At 35.9% G+C, this 27,095-nt stretch overlaps 1 protein-coding gene across 1 annotated transcript; it reads left to right on the top strand.

Annotated features, from left to right (window-relative positions):
- Nucleotides 1-1,373: 1,373 nt before the first annotated feature.
- LOC106083503 (muscle-specific homeobox protein tinman) lies at nt 1,374-25,535 on the top strand. Its single transcript, XM_013246580.2, has 3 exons — nt 1,374-1,589; nt 19,520-20,274; nt 24,503-25,535. Exons 1-3 carry the CDS (start codon nt 1,411-1,413, stop codon nt 24,898-24,900), a joined length of 1,332 nt encoding a protein of 443 aa, XP_013102034.2. The 5' UTR covers nt 1,374-1,410; the 3' UTR covers nt 24,901-25,535.
- The last annotated feature ends 1,560 nt before the right edge of the window (nt 25,536-27,095 follow it).

Here is a 27,095-nt window from a genome sequence, read left to right as displayed (position 1 = left end):
TCATCTTTTAGCTAATGGTTAGATAAGTTGCATTTTTGATCTGGCTGCAAAGCTATTCAATGGTTCATTTACCCTCACTGACTTTGTGCTTTTGAATTATCTTTTAACTTACAAATTATTGACGTAGCCTTTTTCTTTAACAATCCAAAAGAAAGATGCAAAACGGGGTCAAATCGCGAAATACAATGTACACCCAAAGAAACCTTTTGCTATCTTGTACAATAATTTTGTTGAGAATTTGTTCACTCGAGTAATTTGATTAGTATGGGAGATGATGAAAGCCAGCCAAAAAAAGCGAAAATAACAATAGCAATGTTATCATTTTGTTTTATAATAGTACAATATATAATAAATTTAATGACATATGATTATGAGAAGAAAAACGCAACTAATGTGCACGGAACTCTTTGAACATGAAACTAATCTCTCATTGGTCACTGGTTGCTGCTGCCATTTTTTACTCATGCGACAAGAAGTGTAAAACATTTCAACAGACATTACAAGGGGAGGAGCCAGCTGTTGTTGATTGATTCGTCTGTGAGTTTTCCCTCTACTACCATAGCTGGTTTGAACGTTTAAAATAGTCCCTCAGTGCACACCATGAACATTTTTAGGTTCTTGATCATCATAAAATTCCCCAAGTTTCAGATTTGCACAAATGTGTTTGTGAAAGGGCGCCATTTTTTAAACAGTTCAAACCAGTTTGTTCCCATACACATGGCTGGCACTGAACAAACGAAACAGCGGCCGAACGACCGGTACAAAAACGAGAAACACATGCCAGAGATCTTATTCGTCTGTTGGTTCGTGCGAGAGGGTGGATGGTGTCGTCGTAGAGATGGATGGATGCTGGTGGTGGTTTCGTTGGTGTCTGCCTTTTACAGTTAATTAAGTAAGCGTTCGTCTGCTGTGGAATTTCAATCAGTTGTTTAGATGTGCTGACAAATTGCACACACACGCACGCGGCGCTCCACACTTAACAACGGATGCGTTTCCTTTCTTTTTGTTTTCCCCCCTCACATTTTATTCACGTTATTTTTTCGCTTTTGATAATTTTTCCCAGTTGACAATTGGACTAAGCTAAGCAATTGAATATATCGCGCAAGTGCAAAAACAAAGCAACAAAAAAAAAAAAAAACAAAACAATAAAGTCGTAACACGAATTAAAGTGGCCGCAGTTGGCCCCGGTCTTAAGTGATTTCAACTCAAGTGTTTTTCTTTTGTAATCATTAGTTTTATTACCTATAACCCGAATGCAAAAACAAAAAAAAAAAAAAAAGAAAAGTATCGAAATAAAACAAAACACGAGTAAACCAAGAAGAGCCCAAGTGTGTGAAAAGTGTTAAGACAGAAATAAAGAAAAATACAAAAAATAATTGAAAATTGCAAAAAAGCCCTTCAAGACACAGAATGCTGCAGCACCAACAGCAAACATCGCAAGTGGCTCAAGGTTACTATGATTACAACCAACCAAGTCCTGGAAGTATCACCAACGCAGACTCGCTCAACAATACGCCATTCTCAGTTAAGGATATTTTGAACATGGTCAATCAAAACGAGGACTACGAATCTTACGGCACTATGGAAAGGTAAGTTCAACGCAATTGATTTCGCCAAACGTTGAAGCAACAACCACATCGGCGCATTTCGAATAGAAATCTTAAATATTCAAAACGCTCTCATCATTATACGAGAAGAATTTAAAGTTTGTAACATTGCAAGAAACAGGCAGTGTATGGTTTCAGCAAATCGTAGGTATTTCAAATAACTTCCTTAACGAATTATCTGGAAAACTTGGGCTAGAAGTTATATGAAAAATGTTGACCGGGACATGAATGTGATATGTGACATTGCCATGGAGCGGGTGCCAGACAAAGAACTGAGCAATTTTATTAATTATTTTTTCTGTTGCACTAAAGACTTTTTACAAATCTCTATTTGATAACAAAATTACTAGTGGGAAAAAATTTATAATACTTTATAGGGCGCACCTCCGATTTCGCATGAAATTTGGTATGTAGATGTGAGTTGACCCCACACCCAGACATATTAGTCCACTGATATAGCAAACACACTCTGCAGATATAAAGTTAAACATTTTCATATTTGTCTCTTTGCGCTTTCTTTTTCAACTTTTTAATAAAATCATACAAACTCTCTCACCACCACTCATTCATATGTAGGAAATTTGCCCCTGTTCCTTAATGATCATGGTCAAATTTGTAATAAAAATGTTTTAAGATCTTCTGACAGTTTTAAGCTCATATAACTTTATACCATCATCTGAAAATAGCAGTAAATGTTTGCTGCTTTAGCAAAAATAACGGCCGTTACATTTTCATCACACTGCCTGTTGTTGCAGAAAACATGTTGTTTTACTAAATGAGTGCAGGAACGCGGATAAACAATTTTTGATTTTTTTCCATTTTTATTACATATCCACATTGCCTAATTTAGGGTGTCCAAAAAGTGGAAGGTACGCGTTTTATGTAAACGAACATCAGCCAAATTGTCACCCCAACCACGCCTACAGGACCATACCAGGTGATTCAAAATAACATCGGTTGAAAAATTACCACATTATTGCAATACTATTCAAAACAATAGGGGAACTATGTATATTTATATCTGAACCGATTTCGATCAAAATCCATACACATAGAAAAATACATTGCAAACACTTTTGAGAAGATCGGTTGATTATGCTCTGACAAAGGTAAAAATCGGGGAATACATCTATGTATATAAAAGTGTTGAGTGACTGACTTGTTTTAACAAAAATCGACAAGAACACATATCACATTTTGCATACCAAATATTTAACATATCATTTACAAACTTACTGAAAGTTAAATGCATACTCCAGCTGCACAAGGTAATTTGCACCAGGGAACAAATTAACTTGCGATATATGTATATCTTAACGTCCTTATTTACAAAACTTTATGAAGCCTTGAAATAGGTTTATTTGACACACCCATAGAAAAAAGTTTGCTAAAAGTTGCAAACACTGTCTGCTGAATATTAGTAGTTAATTTTGCTGCTATTGTAGCAGTGGTTCTGCTATTACAGCAGTAGTTCTGCAATTTAAGAGCAGCAGGGTTACTGCTGAAAGGTCTGTTGTTTGCTGAAAATGACTGCTGCTTAATTATGGAGAGGGATGTTAGAAGAAAAATTAAATACAAATGTAAATATGTGTCTCAGTGGATGTTTATAATCACCACTGAATTTATACTTCCCATAATCAGTTTTCTTTATATTTAGATGTAAAAAAACTTTGCTTGTAGATGACCGAAACGCTAATACAGCAACCCTATGTTTGCTAAAACAGCAGTAATATCTGCTTTCCCATTTTCAGCAGACAAAAGTGCTGTTTTATGAAACATATTTGCTGTTTTGAATAACAAATTTGGTTGAGTACAGTTCTATAAAAGAAATATGTCAAATAAAGCCATATCAAATCAACATTAAGTTTTGTGAATAAGGCCGTACGTATTAACTGCTAGTTGTTAAAGTTGTTAAAATTATTTAATATTAAATATGAAAATAAGAATTAATGTACATACATATTATGTACGCAATTGTGAACCAGCACATTAACTTATAAGATATGATCTTGTTGTGCTGGTGTTACACTTAATAAACAAACGAAACTGACTGCTGACTGCCTGATCATCGCCCACCCAAAACGGCTAAAATTAGAATCATGAAATTTTGCACGAATGTTGGTCTTGGGTGCTCATAGGCACGGGATAAGGATGGTTTCGAAATTTGACTTAAAAGACATCTGGTGCAAAAGGATGAGAGTGAAAAGAAAAATAAAATAAATGTACTGGTAACGGGAGAAAACGTGCATAAAGGATGGATTTGGTGATATTCGTACGTTTAGGTACTACAAATTACGAAATGGTACATATTTCCCCAGCGCGAACGGAATGTACTTGAAAAATATTCTTGGACTCAAATTAAAGAGCGTCTAGAAAAAATAAGGTTTGGTAAAAAAAATTGGAGAAATAGTACGTTTAGTACTACAAATGGTACTATTTGATAGTTTCTTTAGCTCTGAATTTTTAAACTTAGGTACACTATGGAAAACTTAATTGGGTGACTATAAGAGCTTTAGGAAACTTGTACATTTAGGTACTAAAAAAGTGCCAAAAAGTACGAAATGAGTGAACGTTGTACAGGGTGGATGGATAAAGTTTGAAATTTTACTTAAAAGACATCTGGGGCAAAAGGATGCGAGTGAAAAGAAAAAATGAAATAAATGTACTGGTAACGGGGGAAAACGTACGTTTAGTACCGCAATTGGTACCATTTGATACTTTCTTTACAATTGGAGATAGAGGTCTGAAATGTGGCATGTAGGTACAACTAGAAAATATATTATAGGTGGCTAAATAACCAATTCAAAATTCATACATTGTGGTACCATTTGGAACTTTCTTTACAGATGAAGCTAGAGGTATGAAATTAGGCATGCAGGTACAACTGCGAAAAATATGTTGGCTGACTATGATCCTTTTACAATTCGTATATTTTGGTACCAAAATTGGTACCATTTGGTACTTTCTTTATAGATGGAGCTATAGGTCCGAAATTTGTCATGTACGAAATAATATGTAATTGAACTAAATGATCTATTATAGAAACACATACAAAGCGGAGTGATCTTAAGCTCTCAGCTACACTTTGACTATAAATTATGGACGATGAAAAGACTTTATTTTCCAAAATCGTACATTTAGGTACTTAATCATACAAAACGGTCCTTTTTTAACGAATTGAGCTAAAGCGCTCAAAGTTGGGATTCGTCTATACCTTGACAATATATAGTGGTTTTTCCGATGTATTGTTATTCTTGGTACTATTTGGTACTTTCTTTACAGAAGGGGACAGATTTCTGAAATTTTATACGCAATTATTACAAAACTTCATAATCTTATAAACTGAGTACCTACGAAGGTTTTTGGAAGTCTTACACTAAAAAGGGAGAATTAAAAAAGGGGAGAAGCGGACCATCGGGATGCTAGTATATGTATATGGGGGCTATATCGAAATCTGACCAAAATTCGGACATGTTGTGGTAGTCGTAGCGAAAAGCGTCATGCAACAATTTGCCAAGATCGGTTGATAACATTGGATACATACATAGAAAGGTTGAATACATAGAAAGAAGATAGACTTTTGTTGATGCCTTGCATACAAGTGATATGATGATGTTGTTGTTGTGCTTACTGTCAGCAATGCATAATAAATCAGGGAGATATGATGTTGTGGAAATCAATGTATTTCTCAAACTAACATAGATAGGCAAAAAATGGAATAAATGTTGGCACAGGCAGATTTAATGAAGTTTAATGAATTTATCAGAAAGCAAATGGAGATGTGTGTCCCAGTGGAAATTGCGGTCAATGCAGCATAGAGAAGAATAAGTGCGGGCAGAAGTAGATTTAAGGAAGTTTCATGGCTGAGAAGCTGACCAGTAGGCAAATGGAAATGTGTGTCTTAGTCTATGCTTATTGGCAAAGTCATGTACACATAGGCAAAAGCAAAAAAATTGTGAGCATATTCAGACACCTTTTGAAATGTATACTAATGGGTGCGATGTCATGTGTACGAAGAAGCTGTTGATCAGGTGAAGGAAACTAGCTAAAATTTTGGGCATTTCCTATATGTCAATGTACATTTTGGGTCATTTTAGGGAAATACTCTTCTCGAATCGCATAATTATGATTTTCAGTAGATATTTTGTCTTTTAAATCGTTAAAAAATTATCAAATTGTAAGAAATTAAAACTAAATGTACCATATATACCTCTAAAAATAAATGATAAGATGCAACATACACATTTTTAAAGTATTTTTTTTGAAAATGTAGGCTACTTTCAACCTGAAAACAGCAGCAAATGTTCAGTTGGTTTATTAAACATGCTTGCAAAGACACTTAGTAGTTCTAGTAGTCACTAGGAGGGGATAACCACAGATGAAAATTTTTCTCATGTTCACGTCGCTCAGCGTCATATTTATTTCACATTTTTTAATTTTTATTACCTAATGGGAAAGACTGTGGCGTTATTTAAGATAAAAAATATTAAATTTTTTGTTTGTGGGGTGTAATTTTGAAGTTATAAAAAATTTTAAAATTATTTTGTTGTTCCGAGATTCGGATTCGAGACCTTTATATTGTAAATCAAAATTACAAAATTACTAAAATAACTCTTATTCACAGCAACTGGGCGATAGAGAACATGATGTCAGCTCTACGCGTTCATACACATTACTATTGTTTGAATGAGGCACTATTTTCCCCTTTCAATATCTGCTAACAACACAAAAGGAAACTTTAATTCTTTTTCATCAAAAATGGTTATGCTTTTGTGTTTATGTTATGTTTTAGCAGCTAGTCTATCTAAGGATAATGAATTATTTATTATTTTACATGTCAAAAATTATGTCATGTGCTAACCAATTTTTTCTGGGCTATTGTTGATTTATTTTAAGACATAGAAACGAACCTGAGTAACTTGAATTATCATGTTGTTATGTTATGTGATTTTTGACATAATATTTTATTTGGAATAATTGCTTTTCTTGTACATACAAACATTAGGGGGTTATGATTTTTTTACAACCTCATATCCCCGCATCATATTTTGATCATAAAAACCCCACGCACAAAATGATTTAGAAAATTTCACAAAATGTTTTTTTTTCAAAGTGGTTTGTGCGTGACTTTTTTCACTAGTAGAACAAAATACATTTTAATTTACGTCATTGATAGACAAAAGTTATCTCATACGGGCACCAGGATTATTTCCTTTTGAGAAAGAAACTCAAAAAGTCTTCACCCTAACATACATACATAAATATTACTCTCGGATTAGAACAATGCTTAGATTAATCTCACAAAACTACCCCAATTATCGAAAGAAGAAACCTCATTTTGTGATGGCTAAAAATATTTGTTTTACTTCACTTTTACTTTCAAACCTCCAATAGTGGCCTCCATGAGAATATTTCCCATCAAGTAAGAGAAACAAGCCCAAATGCCAAGTGAACGAAATATGCCAATATTTCTTCCTACTGTGGCTGTAACAGACGTTGGACGGACTGATCGAAACTCGAGTTATTTCATAAACCACAGTTTGGTTCACTCAAGTACTTTTTTCAAATGTCAAAACATGTTTCAAGTGCTGTACTTCAGTTTCGCATTTATAACCAATTTCCAATTGGTCGCTGGTCTCCTCCTCAAAGGGGAGATGGCGAACTCGTTTGCATTTTTATTGGATTTCGTTTGTGAAATGTTGTACATATTATGTATTAGAAGCAGGAAACGTTGTGGTGCAAAGGCAAATATGCTCATCTCCAACTCAAAGACAACAGTCACAGTCTGAGTACGGGCAAGAAATATGAGCACTGCAATTACGGTTTTGCCATTTTCGCACTACAGCATATGATTATTAGACAAGTAAAAGAGCGTTCATTTCGGCCTTGTCGAATCGAATATACCCTCCACTACGGCAGAAACTTAAACGAGTGCAATTTTATATTGTTTTTTAAAACTTTTCTGGGGGGTGCATAGCCCACCGCCAGAGCCCTTTCTACCCTTTTGGATAGGAGACGCCATTTTAGCCAAATCTAATCAAAATAAGGGATGTCAATCGGGCAATCGGTTAAAATGAGGATTGCCATTGCGGAATGCCATTGTAAATATGAGATATCCCCAATTTGTAGTTTACTAATCGCAAAACGAATAACTTATTTTCCTGTACCTAATACGCGCTTTACTCGAGAAAATGGTCAATCGCCGTGTTCCCCGTGCTGTATTGACATCTAACTACAACATGCATTCAAATATCGATATGATAAGCATTACAACTACAACGGGAAAAAAATCGGAATTCCCAGGGTTGAAAAGTAAATATCCCTATGTTTGTATTGCCAAATGGGCTAAAAATTGCAACCTCCAGATGCTCAAGAAGTCAAAACGACGTAGCATCATGATAATCTACATGCCTTGTAGGATCTCAGATCAACATTTTGACGCCTTGTGTTGTGGTTGTATAACGAAGTTGGTACTCCCTATCCTATGGTGGAAGGTAATTAATGAGTGGCGGTTCTTTACTGCCAAGTTTGTAGAGTTATTCTACACTAAATTGGGTCACACGTTAAGATAATTTTTAAACTTAACTGTTTATATTAAGTACATGGTTTATCTCTTCTGATCTCCCATTTTTCTTTACCATCTGGACGACTTAATTCTTATATCCAGAATATAAAGACTGCTGATGTCAGCAAACAATATCTGCAAATCTTGAATAAAACTCAAGTATAAAAATCATGAATAAATCTCTCAAAATTTATGAAGCAGTCCCAACTTATGAATGTAGATATTTTGTTTGCTGTTATTTGAAATAGTTAGAAAGTGATCAACTTGTAGATAATTTTAAAAATTTCACGCTATTTACCCCATATTCCATAATTAGGAGATAAGATATACAGCTATTTTATGTATAAGTATAATTCTTAGGCTGCAGGAGACCACCGTAGCGCAGAGGTAATCATGTCCGCCTAAGACGCTGAACGCCGGGTTCGAATTCTGGCGAGAACATTAAAAAAATGTTCACGCTGGTTATTCACTCCTAATGCTGGCTACATTTGTGATGTATTATGCCATGTAAAAACTTCTTCCCAAAGAGGTGTCGCACTGCGGATGTTCATGGGCAAATTTGGACTTGCTTAGGCTGCGTTTAACATTTTATTTTCTGAAAACAGCAGAGAGTTTTTACTGTTTTAGCTAAAATTAATGCTGCTCCATTTTCAGCAGATTTTCTGTGGTTACATCCAGGGCTGCGGAGTCGAGCAATTCTAAATTATTTATTGATATTTCGTATATGAAAATCGTGTTTTGTTTCTCATTTAAATATATCATATCGTATCCTGGAAAATTTTTCTAGGAGAAACTTTTATCGAAATTTTGTTTGTGTAGAAAATTTTATTGATGTCTTATTGTCTTAAAGAAACTTAAATTTTTTTTTTTAATTTAATTAATGTCTTATCTTTCAGAATAACAAATTTTTCTTGTTTTTAGTGAAAAATGTATTCTTCCCGTTTTTTCGCATTTAACAAATAATAATACAGTCTATTTCGTAGAAATTAGATATATTGTAATTTGAAATGTAGAATTTCGATCGAAATCAGTTCATTCATTAGGAGTCATAGAGAAATTTTGAAAAAATCTGTTACGAAATACACTAAAAAAGGCGAACACATATGTAGGGAAGCTATATCTAAATCTTATCCGATTTCTATGAAATTCAACAGCAGAGTCGAAAGAGAATCATTTGTTCCAAATTTCGTGAGAATCAGTTCGCTAAAGACCATATTATTGCAGTAGTAGTCCAAATCAGACGAAAACGTATATGGGAGCTATATCCAAATATGAACCGATTTCTTCCAATTTCGAAAGGCTTCGTCTCTATGCCAAAAAAGATGACTGTACTAAATTTGAAGGCGATGGTGTGAAATTGTGAAATTGCGGCCTGTACTTTGTACACAATTAAAAGTGGACAGAAAGAAATACAGACACGTAAAAATTGTGAGAAGAACAGACGAACATAACTAGATCGAATCAGAAAGTGATTGTGAGTAGATTGGTATGTTTATTGATGGGTCTATATCTCTTCCCTGTACCACTATAATGGTGTAGCGTATACTAATACTAAATCTTGCACCGGTTTTTTTACATTATTCAGGCTGTGTTTATTTATCACAATTTAGGCATTTATTTGGGTCACATGTTTTGAATGACTCGTTTTTACCTAATAAATTATAAAGGAATATAAACAGAACATTATAAAGGGAAAACGAGTCGTTTGCTCAAAAAAGCTTTGGTCTGAACATGGTATAAGAGATGTGCCCTGAAGTGCTTAAGAAGTACAATCGAATCCGGGAACTCATATCGGAATGTCGGTTTCCAGCACAGTTATGACAAATTTTTTCAAAATAGGCTACACTCAAAGAAATTTTGTTTGTAAAATCAGAAAAAAATTGATGTTACCAGGGATGCGGAGTTGAGCGACTTTGACTCGACTGCGACTCCGACTCTAGGAAAACTGCTAGACCAATAAACCGACTCCGGAGTCGACTCAGAGCACTTAAAATGCTACGTTTCTGTACCCACGCCATAGAATTCGTGTATACAAACTTCGCCATTTACAAAGTATGGATATATTTCATTTCACAGTAGATGTCATTGTGTAAAATTTCAGCCAAAACTAATTTACTTTTTGAGCCCCTCTTTAGGGAGATCGTTTTATAGACACTTATGTTGAAGGTCATGGGAGAATCTGTTGAACAAAATTTCACCCAAATCAGATAATAATTGCGCCCTATAGAGGCTCGAGAAATCAAGATCCCAGATCGGTTTATATGGCAGCTATATCAGATTATGGACCGATTTGAACCCTACTTTGCACAGTTGTTGAAAGTCATAACGAAACACGTCATGCAAAATTCCAACGAAATCGGATAGGATTTGTGCCCTCTAAAGGCTCAAGAAGTCAAAACCCCAGATCGGTTTATAAGGCAGCTATATCAGGTTATGCACCGATTTCACCCATACTTGGCACAGTTGTTGGAAATCATACAAAACACTTCGTGCAAAATTTCAGCCAAATCGGATAAGGATTGAGCCAATAGAGGACGCAACTCTGGTGGCTCAAGAAGTCAAGATCCAATATTGGTTTATATGGCAGCTATATCAGGTTATGAACCGATTTCAACCACACTTAGCACAGTTGTTGGTAATCATAACAAAACACATATTGCAAAATTTCAGCCGAATCGGATAAAAATTGCGCCCTGTAGAGGCGCAGTCAAGATCCACGATCGGTTTATATGGCAGCTATATCAAAACATGGACCGATATGGCCCATTTACAATCCCAACGGACCTACACCTATAAGAAGTATTTTTACAAAATTTCAAGCGGCTAGCTTCAAGCTTCGAAAGTTTGCGTGCTTTTGATTGACAGTCGGACATACATGGCTAGATCGACATGAAATGTCATGACGATCAAAAATATATATACTTCATGGGGTCTGAGACGAATATTTCGAGGAGTTACAAACAGAATGACGAAATTAGTATACTCCCATCCTATGGTGGAGGGTATAAAAACTATGAAGTATGAAATAATTAAGAAGTTTTTTGCTCATGTGATCAACATACATATGTATTTATATTTATTTTCTAAGATTACAAGTAATTCCATGAAACAAAAAAATGAAGAAAAATGAATACAATTAACAATAATAAATTAAAATTAAGACATCAACAAGAATAATAAAAATATGAACAATAAATTTTTGGAAGAAGAAATTAAAAAGAAAATGACAAACGTCCAACAGGTATATCTTGCAGAGATTAGGCTTTTTCCTGGAATGTTAAAGAATGTTGTATGGCGCTCCATTCAATCTCTCCAATCTATGCATTGTGACATGGAGTGTTGTCAACAACTAAAACAAGTTCTGACAACTGGTTCCCCATGTCCACCCACTTTGAGAAAACTGACTGGAACCACTTCTTTTGTTGGAGTCTGTACAGCTTTGGTACCCCTACGAGATCATCCGTATTTTTTCTGAAGAGCGGGTTGAAATTTGTGTCCTTCACATAGACCACTTGCTTCCCCTCACGAATAAGTTCGTTAAGTTTTTGCACAAATTCAGACATCTTTTGTTTGTTTATCTGGGAATTCACAGACTCCGGTTGATGGTGCACCCGCTTGATGCCGATCACTTTCCCGTGGATTCTGTTGGATATGGTGGAAATAGCTAAATTTTTAAATGAGCCAGTATTTTTTCCTTGATGAATTTTAAGGTAATGTTGGTTTCCGCTTCCATCCGCGTTAGTATTTCTTCAGCTTCCTGATCCAATATAACATGTGGTTAGAAATTCTGTAATATTCAAAATTTCAATTAAAATATTCTGAATTTCAATTAAAATATTCTGAATTTCAAATGAAATATTTTGAATTTCACATGAAATATTCTGAATTTTAAATGAAATATTTTGAACTTCAAATGGAATTTCTGAATTTCAAATGAAATTTCTGAATTTCAAATGGAATTTCTAAATTTCAAATGGAATTTCTGAATTTCAAATGGAATTTCTGAACTTCAATACCGTTCCAACGAATAAAGATATCTCTATGTAATTATGTAATTTTGTATGTAATTATGAAATTTTTCATATCAATGTACATAGGTAGTTGAAGCTTCCAAATGGACTATATCGGTTCAGATTTGGATTTAGCCCCCATTATGATCCAAATCGTTCAATAAACTGACTGAAATTTGGAGGTCTGCTATGTCTTCCAACATTCATGCCATATAAACCAATCCCCGGATTTAACTTGTTGGTCTCCTAGAAGCCTCAGTTTTCACCTAATTTGGCTGAAATTTCTCCTAAAGACACCTGCGATGACTTCCAGCATCCAGACCATGATCCGAATTGTTCTATATACTGATAAAGGCCCCTTAAATACCGATATGACTGCTTGAGACCATAGCTCCCGCGAGGAATTTCCGATTTGAATGCTGTAGAATAATTCAAATACGAACTGAATTATTACGAACTGGCTTATTAAAAGCAAGACTATCGTAGGCTCATGCATTTGATTCCGTTGTGATATCGTTCTTTGGTGCAGAGGACAAAAAACATTCATATGATTGGGTTTAAAAGGAATACTGCAGTGAAATTCTGAATACTAAGTAGCAAGAGGCCGCCGATGTCCTCAAATAACATGGTGCGCCGTATATAGGCTCAAGACCCTAAATTGGGGATCGGTCTATATGACAATGACCCGAATTGGGTCGGAAATAAATTTTCTGCCCATTTCATTGGCATTCCTTCAATTCCCTTATACTGAACATTATTCGGCCTTATTCACAAAACTTAGGGTACGTTCAGATTAGTCAAATATTTGACCCAACTTGTTTTATCATTTTTGCCCGAAGCATGTCAAATTCGAACCTTCTTGATTTTGTATTCACATTAGACACATTTTCTTTTGTTTGTCAAAAGACAAATAAAAAAGCGGTAAACATTAAATCAAAAAAGACTTTTCATTGGCCCTACATTCGATTGCATGTAAAATTTGTGTTTCATTGTTTGATTTTAAAATTTTTTGTGAGATCAAACAAGAAAACATAAGTTTTATATGCAATCGATTGTAGGGAAAATTTAAAGTCTTTTTTTGATCTAAAGGTTAACACTTTTTGATTTGATTTTGGACAAACAATATGTGTCTAATGTGAATACAAAATCAAGAATGTTTGAATACGACAAATTTTGGGCAAAAATAATAAAATAAAATTTGGTAAATTTTTTTTTTGATAAATCTGAACATAGCTTTAACGTAGATTTGAAATATAATTATTTGATAAAATTCCTTTATAGAACTGTCAAAAACCCATCTTAACGCTTCACAAAATTTTGTGAATGAGGCCGTTAGTCTATGCCGTACCTTGTCATGTTAGTGGTACATTGTATGACTAGGTCAAAAGTTTCGTAGTACAATTTTACAATTTTCTTCCTTGCGAATACCGTGGAACTAAAAGTTTTAACTATACGGACCAACCAAGTTTAAATTTTTCTCGTCCGAAAAAATATTTTTTTTTTCATGTCGCACACCAATGCTATGTGGGGAAATGAATTTGGGGAAATTATATATTTTTTTACTTTTTATGAGGGGATCGATTTGTCTATTTATGGCCCTGTTTAGACGGGATTTGACGAGGGTGTATAGGAGGATAGGTTTAATATATGAAGTTCGGAAGGTATTAAACGCTTCACGGAACTCAAGAAGTAAAATCAAAGGACAAGTTTATATGGGCACTATAACCCAAACGGCACCGGTAAAAATATATGTACAGATTTCAATAGACGGATGGGCGGATATAGCTAGATCGACTTATAATGTCTAGTATGATCCAGACTATATACTACATGCTTTATGGAATCGCAGATTTGTATTTCGAATTGTTACAAACGGAACGACTTAATTAGTGTGACCATCCCATTCTTTGGTGATGGGTACAAAAAATTTAAATCTATGTACACACATCTTGATTTTAAACGTTCGTAGTTTTTGGGGAATTTTGGGACTAAAACTCATGCTTCCATGGAACAGATGGGATGGGAGGAAGGTTATTTGTTGCAAGCGTGTATAGATCAATATTTTCATAATTATCCAATTTGTTTTTCCATACATTCGTATAGAACGTATTAACATAACACAAGTTTTTTTGAGACAAAAAAATGGTCCAGAGTATACTTTCAACCCATGCTGGTGAGGTACACAAGGGGGGATACGGAGGGAAAACAAATACAAAAGGTTTCTAGGAAATTTATACTGACATTTCTGCGTCACAATGCCTTACGAATAAAAAAGGCCATGATGACAAGACGCCATTGTCTGCATACAATGTCGGCATATCATCGCCATCTCCATCGTCATCATCATCGCCACCATTATTTGTGGGTATTTAAATGTTAGTTTCGATGTAGGTATATCATCTGTAGCTCTGTGTGTGCATCGCTCAAATTTGGCTATAAGTATGTAAGCATGCACATAATAATTATATATGTATATAAAACATTTAACAAACTACCTCCCAGAAATTATTGGAAAACAAAAGGAAAAAAAAATTAAGAGTGGACAGCCTGTGAGCCCATCACCCATCCATCTATCCCTCCAACGGACTGGCCGATCATCATTGTTTTTTCATCATAAATCTTGTCGAAAAGTTAATATTTATCCAATGGTAAGCCAGCAGCAGCCAAGAAGCGGCAGCAAAACATGGTAGTGACTGAAGTAGTAAGTAACACCACCATGGTCGTTGTGGTCAGCAATAGTTACGTTTCGTTTCGTTTTTGGAACCAAATCCAGATGATCTTGTTACTTTCTGTTTTGTGTGCGTATAGTGTTGTTGTTGTGGTTTGCCGTCCACCTATCTATCCATTCGTCTATCTAACACAGCACCATTATTTACCCATAATATAATAATAACGCCTTTTCTAACGTGTATTAACAAACGACATTAGACAGTTGGACGGACAGTTGGATCGAGTGATCATCGCTGTTGGTGCTGGTGGTGGTGCTGCTGCTGCTTGAACAAACGGTTGAACAACACGAATAATTCCTAAGAAAATAATATTTGCTTTACACCAAACCACACTATACTGGACCAGACAGACGGACAGACAGACAGACGGACACCATACCCCGTACGCAAACTGACAAATACGTTTTTTTTTCTTGAATAAATATTCAAAATAACCCGAATGATGAGAAATCCTATAAAAACATGATGACAGGCCAACTATCATATGCATCTTCTTTTGCTTCCCCGTCTTCTACCTCATCATCGTGTGTGTTGAATATCTGGTACTTGGCATTGTGCTCCTAACTGGTATCGTTGCTACATTAAATGAGTATATAACTGTTACACAGTGGTTTTCTAAGGAGAAAATGCCCCTAAAAATGTACAATAGCTGTGATTTATTTTCTTTTGAGTACATAACTGTTTCGCAGTAGTTTCCCAAGAAGAAAATGCTTCCAAAATTAGAAGATAATGACAAAACACGACGTGTTGGTATGGTGTTTCGATTTAAATAAAAAAATGATTGAAGCAATACATTTTTAAGTGGAGAAGATAACATTTTCAGTCACTTCTTTTAATAAAAATGTTTTGAGATTCAGAAAAAAATATATCTAATCAATTAATTTTTTAATTGAAAATGGCAAAGTTTTCCAACATGATTGTGATTGATAAAACTTTCAGATTCAATAAAAAAAATATTTATTCAATTAATTTTTTGATTGAAAAATAAAAAAATTTCAATCCCGATTCTAATTGAATTTTTTCAGATTGGATTTAAAACTTAAGTGAATTTTGATGTAATGTATTTACCCGTTTAGCGAACTCCGCTTTAATGTAATAATAAATAACGTTTAACCTGCAGCATTCATGATTGAGATTTCGTCAATTTTTAATTAAACAATAAAAGCAATTTTTAATTAAACAAAAAATTGGTGGGTATCCAAAGTTCAGCCGGGCCGAACTTTGGATTCCCACCACCTCGGGTAAACCACGTCTTGTCATAATCCGGTGAAAATGCATAATATATGCCCCTATAGCAGCTATATCGAAATATGGTCCGATTTGGACCAAATTCGGCACGGACATTGTAGTCTAATAAGTACAAGTTATTGTTCAGTTTTGTAGAGCAAATTATTGGTCTTTTTGGTAGCTATATCGAAATGTAGATTGATCTGAACCGTATACGACATGGATGTCGAAAAGCTTTACATAAGTCACTGTGTCAAATTTCGGCGAAATCGGATTATAAATGCGTCTTTTATGCCGCCAAGACTTTAAATCGAGAGATCGGTCTATATGGCCGCTATATTCAAATCTGGACCGATCGAGGCCAAATTTAATGAAGGATGTCGGATGACAAAAAAGAATATGTGCAAAGTTTGAGCTTAATATCTCTCTTTTTAAAGACTGCAGCGTGATTTGATGGCTAGATCGTCCATCCTATTGAAAATGGCTCCTGCTGTTTTGAATAACAAATTTGGTTGAGTGTATAAGATAAAGCTTCAATATAAACACTTTTTCGATTAGATTATTAAATCTCTAGGCGCAATCCTATCTACATATAAAAAGTATGCATATCAATGCTATAACATATTATTTATTGCCAGTATAAATCGTGGTAACATATTTTTCGCTAAATATAGACAATGTAACCTCACCATGATAGCATGGGGGTATACTAATCAAGTCATTCTGTTCGAAACACATTGAAATAATAGTCTGGGAGCCTATAAAATGTATACATTCTAAGTCGATCTAGCGTCTGCCGGTTCGTCTGTGAAAATCACGATAGCGGTCGAACGAATAAAGATATCCGCTTGAAATTTTGCACACATAATTCAGATTTGGATATAGCTCCCCATATAACCGATCCCCCGGTTTGACTTATTGAGCCCCTAGAAGCTGCAATTATTATCTGATTGGGCTGAAATTTTGCACGTAGTATTCCGTTACGACTTTCAACCAGAATGTTAAGTATGGTGCAAATCATTTAACTGGTCTCCAGATATGACATCTTGAGCCTCTAGAAACCTCAATTTTTATCCGATTGGGAAATTTGAAATTTTGCACGTGATGTTCTGTTACGATTTCCAACATCCATGTTAAATATTGGCCAAATCAGTCTATGGTCTCCCATATGAATCCATCAGCCGATCAGCTTTCAACATCTCCTAGAAGCTTCCATTTTGCCTGGTTTGGCAGAAATTTTCTACGTAAAGTATAATTATGAACTTTTTTTCAGTTTTTTTTTTTTGATTTAAGCAGAATCCATGGTAATTGGTTCCTAAGATTCGGCCCAGCCGAAGTTAGCACGTTTGTTTTATTTTAAGCATCATATAACATATAATTGGAAGGGTATATTGAAGACCGGTACTCCTACGGTAGTCCTACATATCGGCGAAATTTATATCAACACATTCCCGACATCCGGAATTTATGGAAAATCCCTCGGGGTTGTTTTTTGTCTTAGGAGTGCTCATGGACCCAAACATAAAACTCAAATTCGTGGTTAACATACGAGTATGTGTACCAAGTTCCACCGAAACCGAGAATGCGTCATATACAGCGTGCTTTTCGCAAAAATTTGAACATATCATTTACCTATTTCTATTATTAATTTCTAAATAGATCCAATTAAATTTTCTTTCGGAAATTTCAATAACTTTTTAATTGCATCAATTAAAAAATTAATTGAACATTTCAAAAAATTTTAATAAGCAATTTTTTTATTCCAAAAATTTTAAATCACCTTTTTAAAATCTGTGATTGATATTTTCGTGATTGAAAAATGTAATTGGGAAAATTAGCTAAGAACACTTAAGATTAAAATTAATATATTAGCCCCAAAATGATGTATCGCCTGGCTCACACTTATATGGTCATAGTTACCATGTAAAAACTTGAATCGGGCAGCACTCATTGATATGTGAGAATGAAACGTATTGGCGAGTCGATTAGGAATATTCAAAAACATGGACTCGGGAATGACCTACGGGGCCAAGGTTGGAGAACTTCCCCTCAAAAGGGCATTTTTGATCCCAGGGAGGTCCAGGGGCCTTCGTGCTCAGAAAGCTCCACAGCCAAAAATATTATCCAAAATAATGCGAAAAATATTTTTTGAATATATTTGTCAATCATTTAGGGAAGAGTAAAAAAGCGACGCAAGTAATAACTACTTTCAAAAATCGCACAAAAAGTAGCCCTATATGAACTTCCATGCGAACACTAATTCGCGGAACTGTAGATATGAATATATGCACTGTGAAGGTTTAACTTACCCCGAAGCTTCACCTGAGAGTATATCAATGCTTTGTTGCCTTGCCTCCTCCGTACCACTGTACTATGACAGTATGCTAACGAGCAGGAGAAAGGACGTCAGTCAAACGTAGCCAGCAACAGAAAACGCTGCAAAGAATCGGATGGAAGAAAAGATACATCAACATCGAAGACTGAGAATGTGACGACAATGGCAATGGCAACGGCAACGACAACAGACGTCCAAAATCATTTTGTGCCATAAACGTTTATTTTTGGTTTTTGGGTTTTATGAATGTTTACTTTTAATTTTTGTCAAATCATTATGGGAGAATTATAATAATTTTTGTTTCTGCTGATCTTTTGGAAGAAACACAAAAAAAAATAATAATAATAAAAATAATATACAAATACACAGCCGCACATGCACGTATATGCGAGTAGACATCTCATACACCCTCAGAGAGTGCCGGACGGACCGACGAAGAGACGGACACTAAGCCAGTCAGGCAGTGAGTGAGCCCAGCCACACATATGCATGGGTAGATCACACTAGAAATAACATTGATCACCGAACGAAGGTAGTCGACGAGGTTTTTTGGCCGGAGATGACCAGTTTGGTTGTTGTTGCGACCAAAGACGGACGGTTAGTATTGAACGATCACTCTCCAGCAGCAGCAGCCCATTCATAGGCACATGTTGGTGCGTTGCTTCTTGTGCGCCTGCGCCCTGGTTGCTGTTACTTTTCCCAACTTTCATTGTCGCTCTGTTGTTTTCTAAATAGGCGGTTGTGAGTGATGGAATGTCATTCACAAACAAAAAGCCATGATTAAGCGTGAAACGATGTTCGAGTAAGCATCTATCAAACAATTGCCCAAAACCGTGCGACAAAAGTGACAACATTTTCGCAAGACTTTCTTATTTTGGTGCCTATGGTGCGGTTGTGCGTGCTGTTGGACATGTGTGGGCGCTTGGCCAATCACCATGTGTTCTCAGCGGGTTAAATTATAAAATTTCCCAGGAAACTGGGAAAACATTTTGTTACAGATTTCCCATTCAATATTTGTTTAAATTGTTCTTGTCTTGTTTTTTTAGCCCTTTACAGGCCAACTCTGGTTACTCGAACGACTACGATACCCGTGGCTACGATCCTGCCCACACATTGTCACCCATGGTGCCACATGGTCACCACCTACCGCCTGCGAGTAGCGGCCACTCACCGGCCCAGTTTTATCCCAGCTATCAGGACTACAACACAACGCCCCTCATAACACATGCTCCTCATACGCATCAGACTGCCGCTACGGCTGTTGCCGCAATCGCTGCTTCCTCAACACATCACCATCAAAGCTATCAGGGCTACAACACGGCAGCTGTTGCAGCCGCTGCGGCCGCCCACCAATATTATGTTCCCCCCACTGCCACATATCAGCCACCTGGTTATCCTGCCGCCCAAAACGCCCAGTCCATATATCATCAGTATCCCGGTTACGGAGCTGAACCTTTCCCCAGTCACAATGGAACACAGAATCTCTCAACTTCGCTACCTCCGCACATGGCCCACATCGATTTGACGCAGTCAAATAGTGTGAAAAGTGAATATGTCCCCACGCCCTATGTGACGCCCTCGCCCACACTGGATCTCAACAGTTCGACTGAGGTGGATTTGAATACTCCCTCATCGGGTCAAAAGAAGTCTCCAGTCAATCCTGCACCCACCTCGTTACACTCTCTAATGGAAACGGCCAACAATTCAAATTCGTTGCGAAATATTTCGGCAGGCCTTACAGGTGGCCCCCTATACGATCAGGCATCATTGGTAGCGAGAACAGCGGATTTAAGTCGAAAAAGTGAGTATTTGCTTAAAATGTTAATTGGCAGCGATAACTTTTCCATATGAAAGTGTGCGCGGCCATAGATGGCATTTTTATGACCTCTAACATACTTGTCTAATATGGTCTGAATCAGTCCATAACCTGATATAAATACATAGCTCTCATAAAACCGATCTCCCGATGTTACCTCTTGAGTCCCTTTAGGGCGCAATCTTATCCGATTTGGTTGAAGTTTTGCGCAATGGCATTCACTATGGGCACCAACATCCAAGCCAAGTTTGGCCCAAATCTTTTCAAAACACGATATAGCTCAAATGCGACCCATGGTGGAGGGTTTATAAGATTGGGCCCGACCGAACTTAGCACGTTTTTATTTGTTTAAGATCAAATGCATTTTTGTCGGACTTTTTTAAATTGCGATATCTTTGTCAATTGCACATTAGATCTATTTATAAATATACGACTGTTATAATTTATTTTTAAAATCAGAAATATTTTTCTTAATGCCCTTTGGACTTGTGCGCTTGTTCTAACATAGAGTTTGTAGATGCTCGAAGCCTTGTCGATACTTACAGTTTAGATGAGGTTTTAATTTTTACTTACTGTCTATGGGTCCGTTAGTTAGTTTGTCGGTCTGTCCATCTGTCTCTTTTGAAATTAGAAGAAATCGGTCCGTATTTGGATATAGCTCCCATTTTACATATATGTTCGTCTTATTTAGATTAATACTGCTATTATATCGTCATTTGTCAACCGATCCTCGTGCTACTAAGCACGAAGGTTTCTCTTATGACTCTTCTGATCACCAGAGAATTTAATTTTCACTTCTAGAGCCTACTCCATCTGTCTCTTTTGAAATTAGAAGAAATCGGTCCGTATTTGGATATAGCTCCCATTTTACATATATGTTCGTCTTATTTAGATTAATACTGCTATTATATCGTCATTTGTCAACCGATCCTCGTGCTACTAAGCACAAAGGTTTCTCTTATGACTCTTCTGATCACCAGAGAATTTAATTTTCACTTCTAGAGCCTACTCAAGAGCATTTATCAACCGATCTTCTAAAAATTTTGAACGTATATCTCCTCTATGACTCCTAAAATATGTATGGCTTTTGGTCGAAATTCTACATATTGACAAGATTTGAATACAATTATTTCAAAAACAGAATTTCTATGCAATTTTAAAAAAGACAGACAAAATTTTATGACATTTTTTCTTAAGACAACATTTTAATGATTTTTTTAAGACAAAACTTTTGTTAAATTTTCTATTTTTTTTTAAATTTCAAGGATAGTTTTGTGAAAATATTATTGAAAGATTCTTTAAAGACAACACAACAAAAACATTTTGTTATTATATTGCGTATTGTTGACCTTTTTATTATAATTTCGTGGATAGTTCGGCTTGAGGCCATTACAATTACTAAAAACAGATATCGTTGCTTTTTTTATCAATTGTTTTATTTAAAATTTATCCTGTATTTCGATTACCATAGGCAATCTTCATCAGGGAATGGATAACTAAAAAGATTATAAATAGTAACATAAAACAGAATTTAACAAAAGCACAGGCCACCGTAGCGCAGAGGTTAGCATGTCCGCCTATGACGCTGAACGCCTGGGTTCGAATCCTGGCGAGACCATCAGAAAAAATGTTCAGCGGCGGTTTTCCCCTCCTAATGCTGGCAACATTCGTGAGGTACTATGCCATGTAAAACTTTTCTCCGAAGAGGTGTCGCACTGCGGCACGCCGTTCGGACTCGGCTATAAAAAAGGAGGCCCCTTATCATTGAGCTTAAACTTAAATCGGACTGCACTCATTGATATGTGTGAAGTTAGCCCCTGTTCCTTAATGGAATGTTCATGGGCGAAATTTGCATTTGCATTTACCGAAACAAAAATATAAATTTGATTAAAATGTAACTTTTGAAACAGAAATTACATTTTAAAACAGATGAACTTATTTCTTACACCACACAAGAATGACTGAAGCTTATTGTTTATTGCTTATATTTGTCTATTGCTTATATTTTTGTATTGAGTTTCTATACATTGGTGCACAATGGTCTGTATCCGTTTTGTGTGGTTCACCCCATTCAGTTGGGGTGTTAGTTATGTTTTTGTAGTGCCAAGATATGCCATTGGACATAAATTGGACTTGTCCCCATCGCAGCTTATCGAGTACACCACGTTAGATTTTTCCTCTTTCCTTATCCAGGTGTTAGTCTTGCTAAATAGGCTATTGACGGTATTGCCGCTTTTTAGAGCCAGTCCTTGTTGTAAATGTTGGAGTTACCAAATGTCTCCGAAACGCCTGAAATATATGTTGTCCTTTTATAAATTTTCTCTAAAAACAGTATTTCGATAAATGCTTTTCCTAGAAAAAATTAAATTTTGACTGTATTATTTTGTAATTTTGCTGCTTATTTTCAATTCACCACCATAGGATAGGGCTCAGATCGAAATGTTGATCTGAGACCCCATAAAGTATATATATTCTCGATTGTCTTGACATTCGAGTCGATTTAGCCATATCCGTCAATTTGTATAATATAAATCGCACCAAACCGTAATTTGTTCGGGAGTACGTGTTGATTGCTGTCTGCCCAATAACGCATATTATATATTTTGTACTGGGCCTGTGGATTACAATTTTTCCACTAGCCGCTTAATTATTGATCTGGTAGGACAATTATGACGACCATTAATTGGACGTTGCGCTCTTAACGTTGAGGCCACTGACTCCGAATTTCTATAGTAAATTATAACAATGTCCACTGGTTGTTGGCTCGTAAATATTTCCATCATGAAATGGCTAAACTTACTGAAGAGAAATGTCAAAAGAGCGGAAAAAAATATGGCATCGTTTCCTGTCCCTATCGTCCCTGTTGAAAATTTCATTAAATTTGCTTAATTCACCCGTTTGTTTACCAGTTAAACATTCAAATTTCTTTAAAGAATACAAACTATTAAAAATGTTCCAAATCGGAAGGCATTGTTGTAACATTTTTTTCTAAACACTGCCGAACCCTTCAAAATAGGTGCAATCAAGTGGTACCGCTAAATGTGGGCTATATCAAAACATAAACCTATTTATTTGGATAATTTTTGGTTGGCATATTTTTTGCTCTCTGAGAAGCCAAAATGCCACTTTATAGCGATAATTTTAAGAAAAATGCGGTCATATCTTGCGAAATGGGTGAAATCGAGTGGTAGCGCTTAATGTGGGCTATAACAAAACATAGGCCTATCTTGATAACATTTGGTTCACATATTTTTTGTTCTCTGAAAAGCCAAAATGCCAAATTACAGAAGCATTCGTTTGAAAAATACGGCCAAACTCTTCAAAATAGGTGAACTCGCTATATGGGGGCTATACCTAAACATGGAACAATGTTCACGATAATTCTGTGATAGAGTTTTTTACCTACTAGAAGCCTGTAGTGCAAATTTCAGATCGCTAGCTTTATAGGAAATAGGTTGTTCGTATAAGGTTCTTCAATATAGCCTAGATCGGTATATATTTGGATATAGGTGCCATATATATCGATCTCCCGATGTAATGTTTGACTTTATTTTTGTTGCCTTTTAAAAGCAGTCCGATTTTTATATCCACCACTATAGGATGGGGGTATACTAACCTAGTTATCCCGTTTGTAAAAACTCGAAATATTGATCTGCGACCCCATAATGTTCTTATATATTCTTCATCGTCTGGACATTTTGAGTCTATCTAGCCATGTGCGTCCGTCCGCGAAGCACAATAGCGGTTCAACATATAAGCTAGCCGCCTACAATATTGCACAGATACATCTTATTGATGACATCTTGTGCCCCGTAATTTTTGTCTGATTTCTCCGAGTTCTGTGTCAAGTACGGTCCAAATCGATCTTTAATCTGATGTAGCTCCCATATAACCCGATCTCTCGATTATCCTTGTTCGGTTCCTAGAAGCTTGGCCTGGTTTGGCAGAAATTTGGTATGTAAAGTAAAATTATGCCTTTCAACAAATTTAATTTTGTGTACATTTAACGAAGAATCCATGGTGGTGTGTTTCAACAAGTCGGCCCGCCCGAACTTAACACGTTTTTACTTGTTTTGTCTGTTTTCAAAATTTTTTGACGGAAACGTTGTGCAGTTACTGTCAGAATCCTAGTTCTGATTTTTATAAAAAAATATATATATTTTTGTATAAATAAGCATCCTTTTTACCTGTTCTCCTCTTCTTTTGCTTTCAGAAGATATTTCTCAAGTCACATCCTCAAAATCGGAGTTAAGGAAAAACGGAAAGCCCCGTTCGAAACGTAAACCACGCGTACTCTTTTCTCAGGCCCAGGTCCTTGAGCTTGAGTGTAGATTTCGCATGAAGAAATATCTAACAGGGGCCGAACGGGAGGCCATAGCACAAAAGCTGAACCTCTCGCCTACACAAGTAAAAATTTGGTTTCAAAATCGCCGTTATAAATCGAAACGCGGAGAAATTGAGGAACCGGCATCTCTTAAGCACAAAGTCGCCGAACTACCACCGCAGAACATTTCTATGTGGGGTCATGCCGCCCAGGCGGCAAATCATCTAATGCAGCAGACGACGGCGCATCACGCACATCCCCATCACCTGGTGCAGCATCCAATGTGAAGCAGAGGCATTCTGGCGTGTTACTTATTTTATTTATCTTTTTGATAATTTTTTTTTTTTGCTTTTACAAAATTAGTCTTCTATTTATTTTCGAATGTTCAGTGTTAGTTTAATGGCAAGCCAGAAGGGGACATGTGTGGTCCACCAAGCACAAGTAGCAGAAGCAACAACAATTTAGTCATTTTTCGTAGCATTCTAAGGTAAGGAGGAGCCAATAGCCAATAAGCAACTCCTTCGCATACGCCCACAATGCGAATCGTGTGTACCTCTCAAGAATTTAAACAAATTATTTTTGTAGCAATGGACTTAGCTGTAATAAATTATAATTCAATCGATATACATACTTACTAGCTACCTATCTAATAAGTGTAATTGTATTATTACCATTGTAAGTCATAAACAAATTGTGCCTAAATATGTTAAAACTATTATTAGGAAGCCGGTTGGTCCCATGGGTCTGGGCCGGCGTTTAGCATAGATCCTTAGCCATACATTAGTCATACTACATGTGTATTATTAAATCTTAATGCAATTTGTTATTGTACATACACACAAACGCTCTTATAGATGCTGAAGCGACTCAGTCATTGAATAAAGAACGAAAAAAAACAAATAAATTTGATAAGAAACAACAACTACTGCATTATTGAATTTTCATTTACCCAAAAACAATGCCACTTCAGATTAGGAGCAATTAAAAGCAGCCCAATCCATTTCCACTTTTCCGCCTTGCATTGCTTACACATGCAACAAAGGATGCTTCTCAACAGCAGCAGCAGCTGGCTAATGTCCTTGTTGGTTGCTTGGTTCCCTTGGATTGTTGTATAGCGAGATCTCATCTTTAGCAATTACGAATTGAGTTTACGTTCCAAATGTTATCGCTGATCTTGTAAATTTAAATACCAACATTTCTTTGGCATATGTTGCGGAACGATTTGAAACTATTTGACTTTTAGGATTTTCGGATAAGAAGAAATTGCAGTCTCACAGCCCTTCTGAGAATGTGTGCGATTTAACCTTTGTTACACATTTGGAAATGAGTGAGGACATTTAATTGCTGTCAACAGCAACGTGCCTTCTCAATATTGTGGATCAATTGAACTGACTTGTACGAGTGTAAAGGAACGCACAGTGTATAATTTCCCGCACAGTGTTTATGAGTAATGAAATGTCTCGCAATTTCAGTATGCAAAACTGAGTTCATTTGAAACTGATTTAAAAAATGTAGCTGTAACTTGGTATTGTCCAACCATTTAGCCCATTTGGTGTTTTTACATGCAAAAAATTAAAACGTTTGGAATATTTTTATTACTTACCAAACCGTTTAGCGTTTTCACTGTTGGTTTATGGTAAAACCGCTGTGAAAAACGCTGGTTCTATTATGAGAAAATTCCAAATTTTTTTGAGCCAAAAATGTTTTGTTTACCCTAAAACACGCCTTGTTAAAATGATTCGTTTGATTTTTTTATCTCTTGTGACTTGTGACACAAGGGATGCAACAGAACATGCTTGGATTCGTTCGCGAATGAATGGCTTCAGTTAAGTCTTTCACCACTACTGTGGCGCTTATACCCCTACACCAATTTTGTGGTATTTATACCCTACAGGACTACTGTGGTCGACGGTTTTATGAATTTGTTTGTCAGATAAGTATACGAACCGTCTGCCGCAATCTTCATCCGATCATCTTCAGATTTGACATAGACATAGAGGCGAATCATTTTGAAACTGAAAGAAATCGGTTCAATTTGACTCGAAGAATTCTCAAGAGAATTTTATGAAAATAGCTTCAGATTAATTGCGTGCGGCTTTCATTTGAAAAAGCAAAAACTTTTTAAAAGGCTGATAGCTCTCTCTGGCTGTCGTTATTGCGGAATGTATTATTTTAATGAATTTGAAAAGTGGATCTCTACATTACTCTTTCGATTATGGATTGCAGCCCCACGTTAGTTGAGTTGCCAACGGACGAATTTGTTAAAGAAATTTTAATTTCTGTATTGAATTGCATAATTTTTTACAATTTACTTAATAGCTGAACGTTCAAAACACTGATATTGAATGAAACTGATAAAAATTTCCAACCTAATACAAAGTTTTATTTCATGATTTTATCTTCTGACAACGCAACCCTAGTTGAACCCTAATCGATCCCTATAACTTTTTGAATATCTGTGCTACAAACACCGTTGAATGCT

This window comes from Stomoxys calcitrans, chromosome 2 (genome assembly GCF_963082655.1).
Source record: "Stomoxys calcitrans chromosome 2, idStoCalc2.1, whole genome shotgun sequence".
Classification (NCBI taxonomy): Eukaryota; Metazoa; Arthropoda; class Insecta; order Diptera; family Muscidae; genus Stomoxys; species Stomoxys calcitrans.
This window is presented reverse-complemented; position numbering and strand designations above follow the sequence as displayed.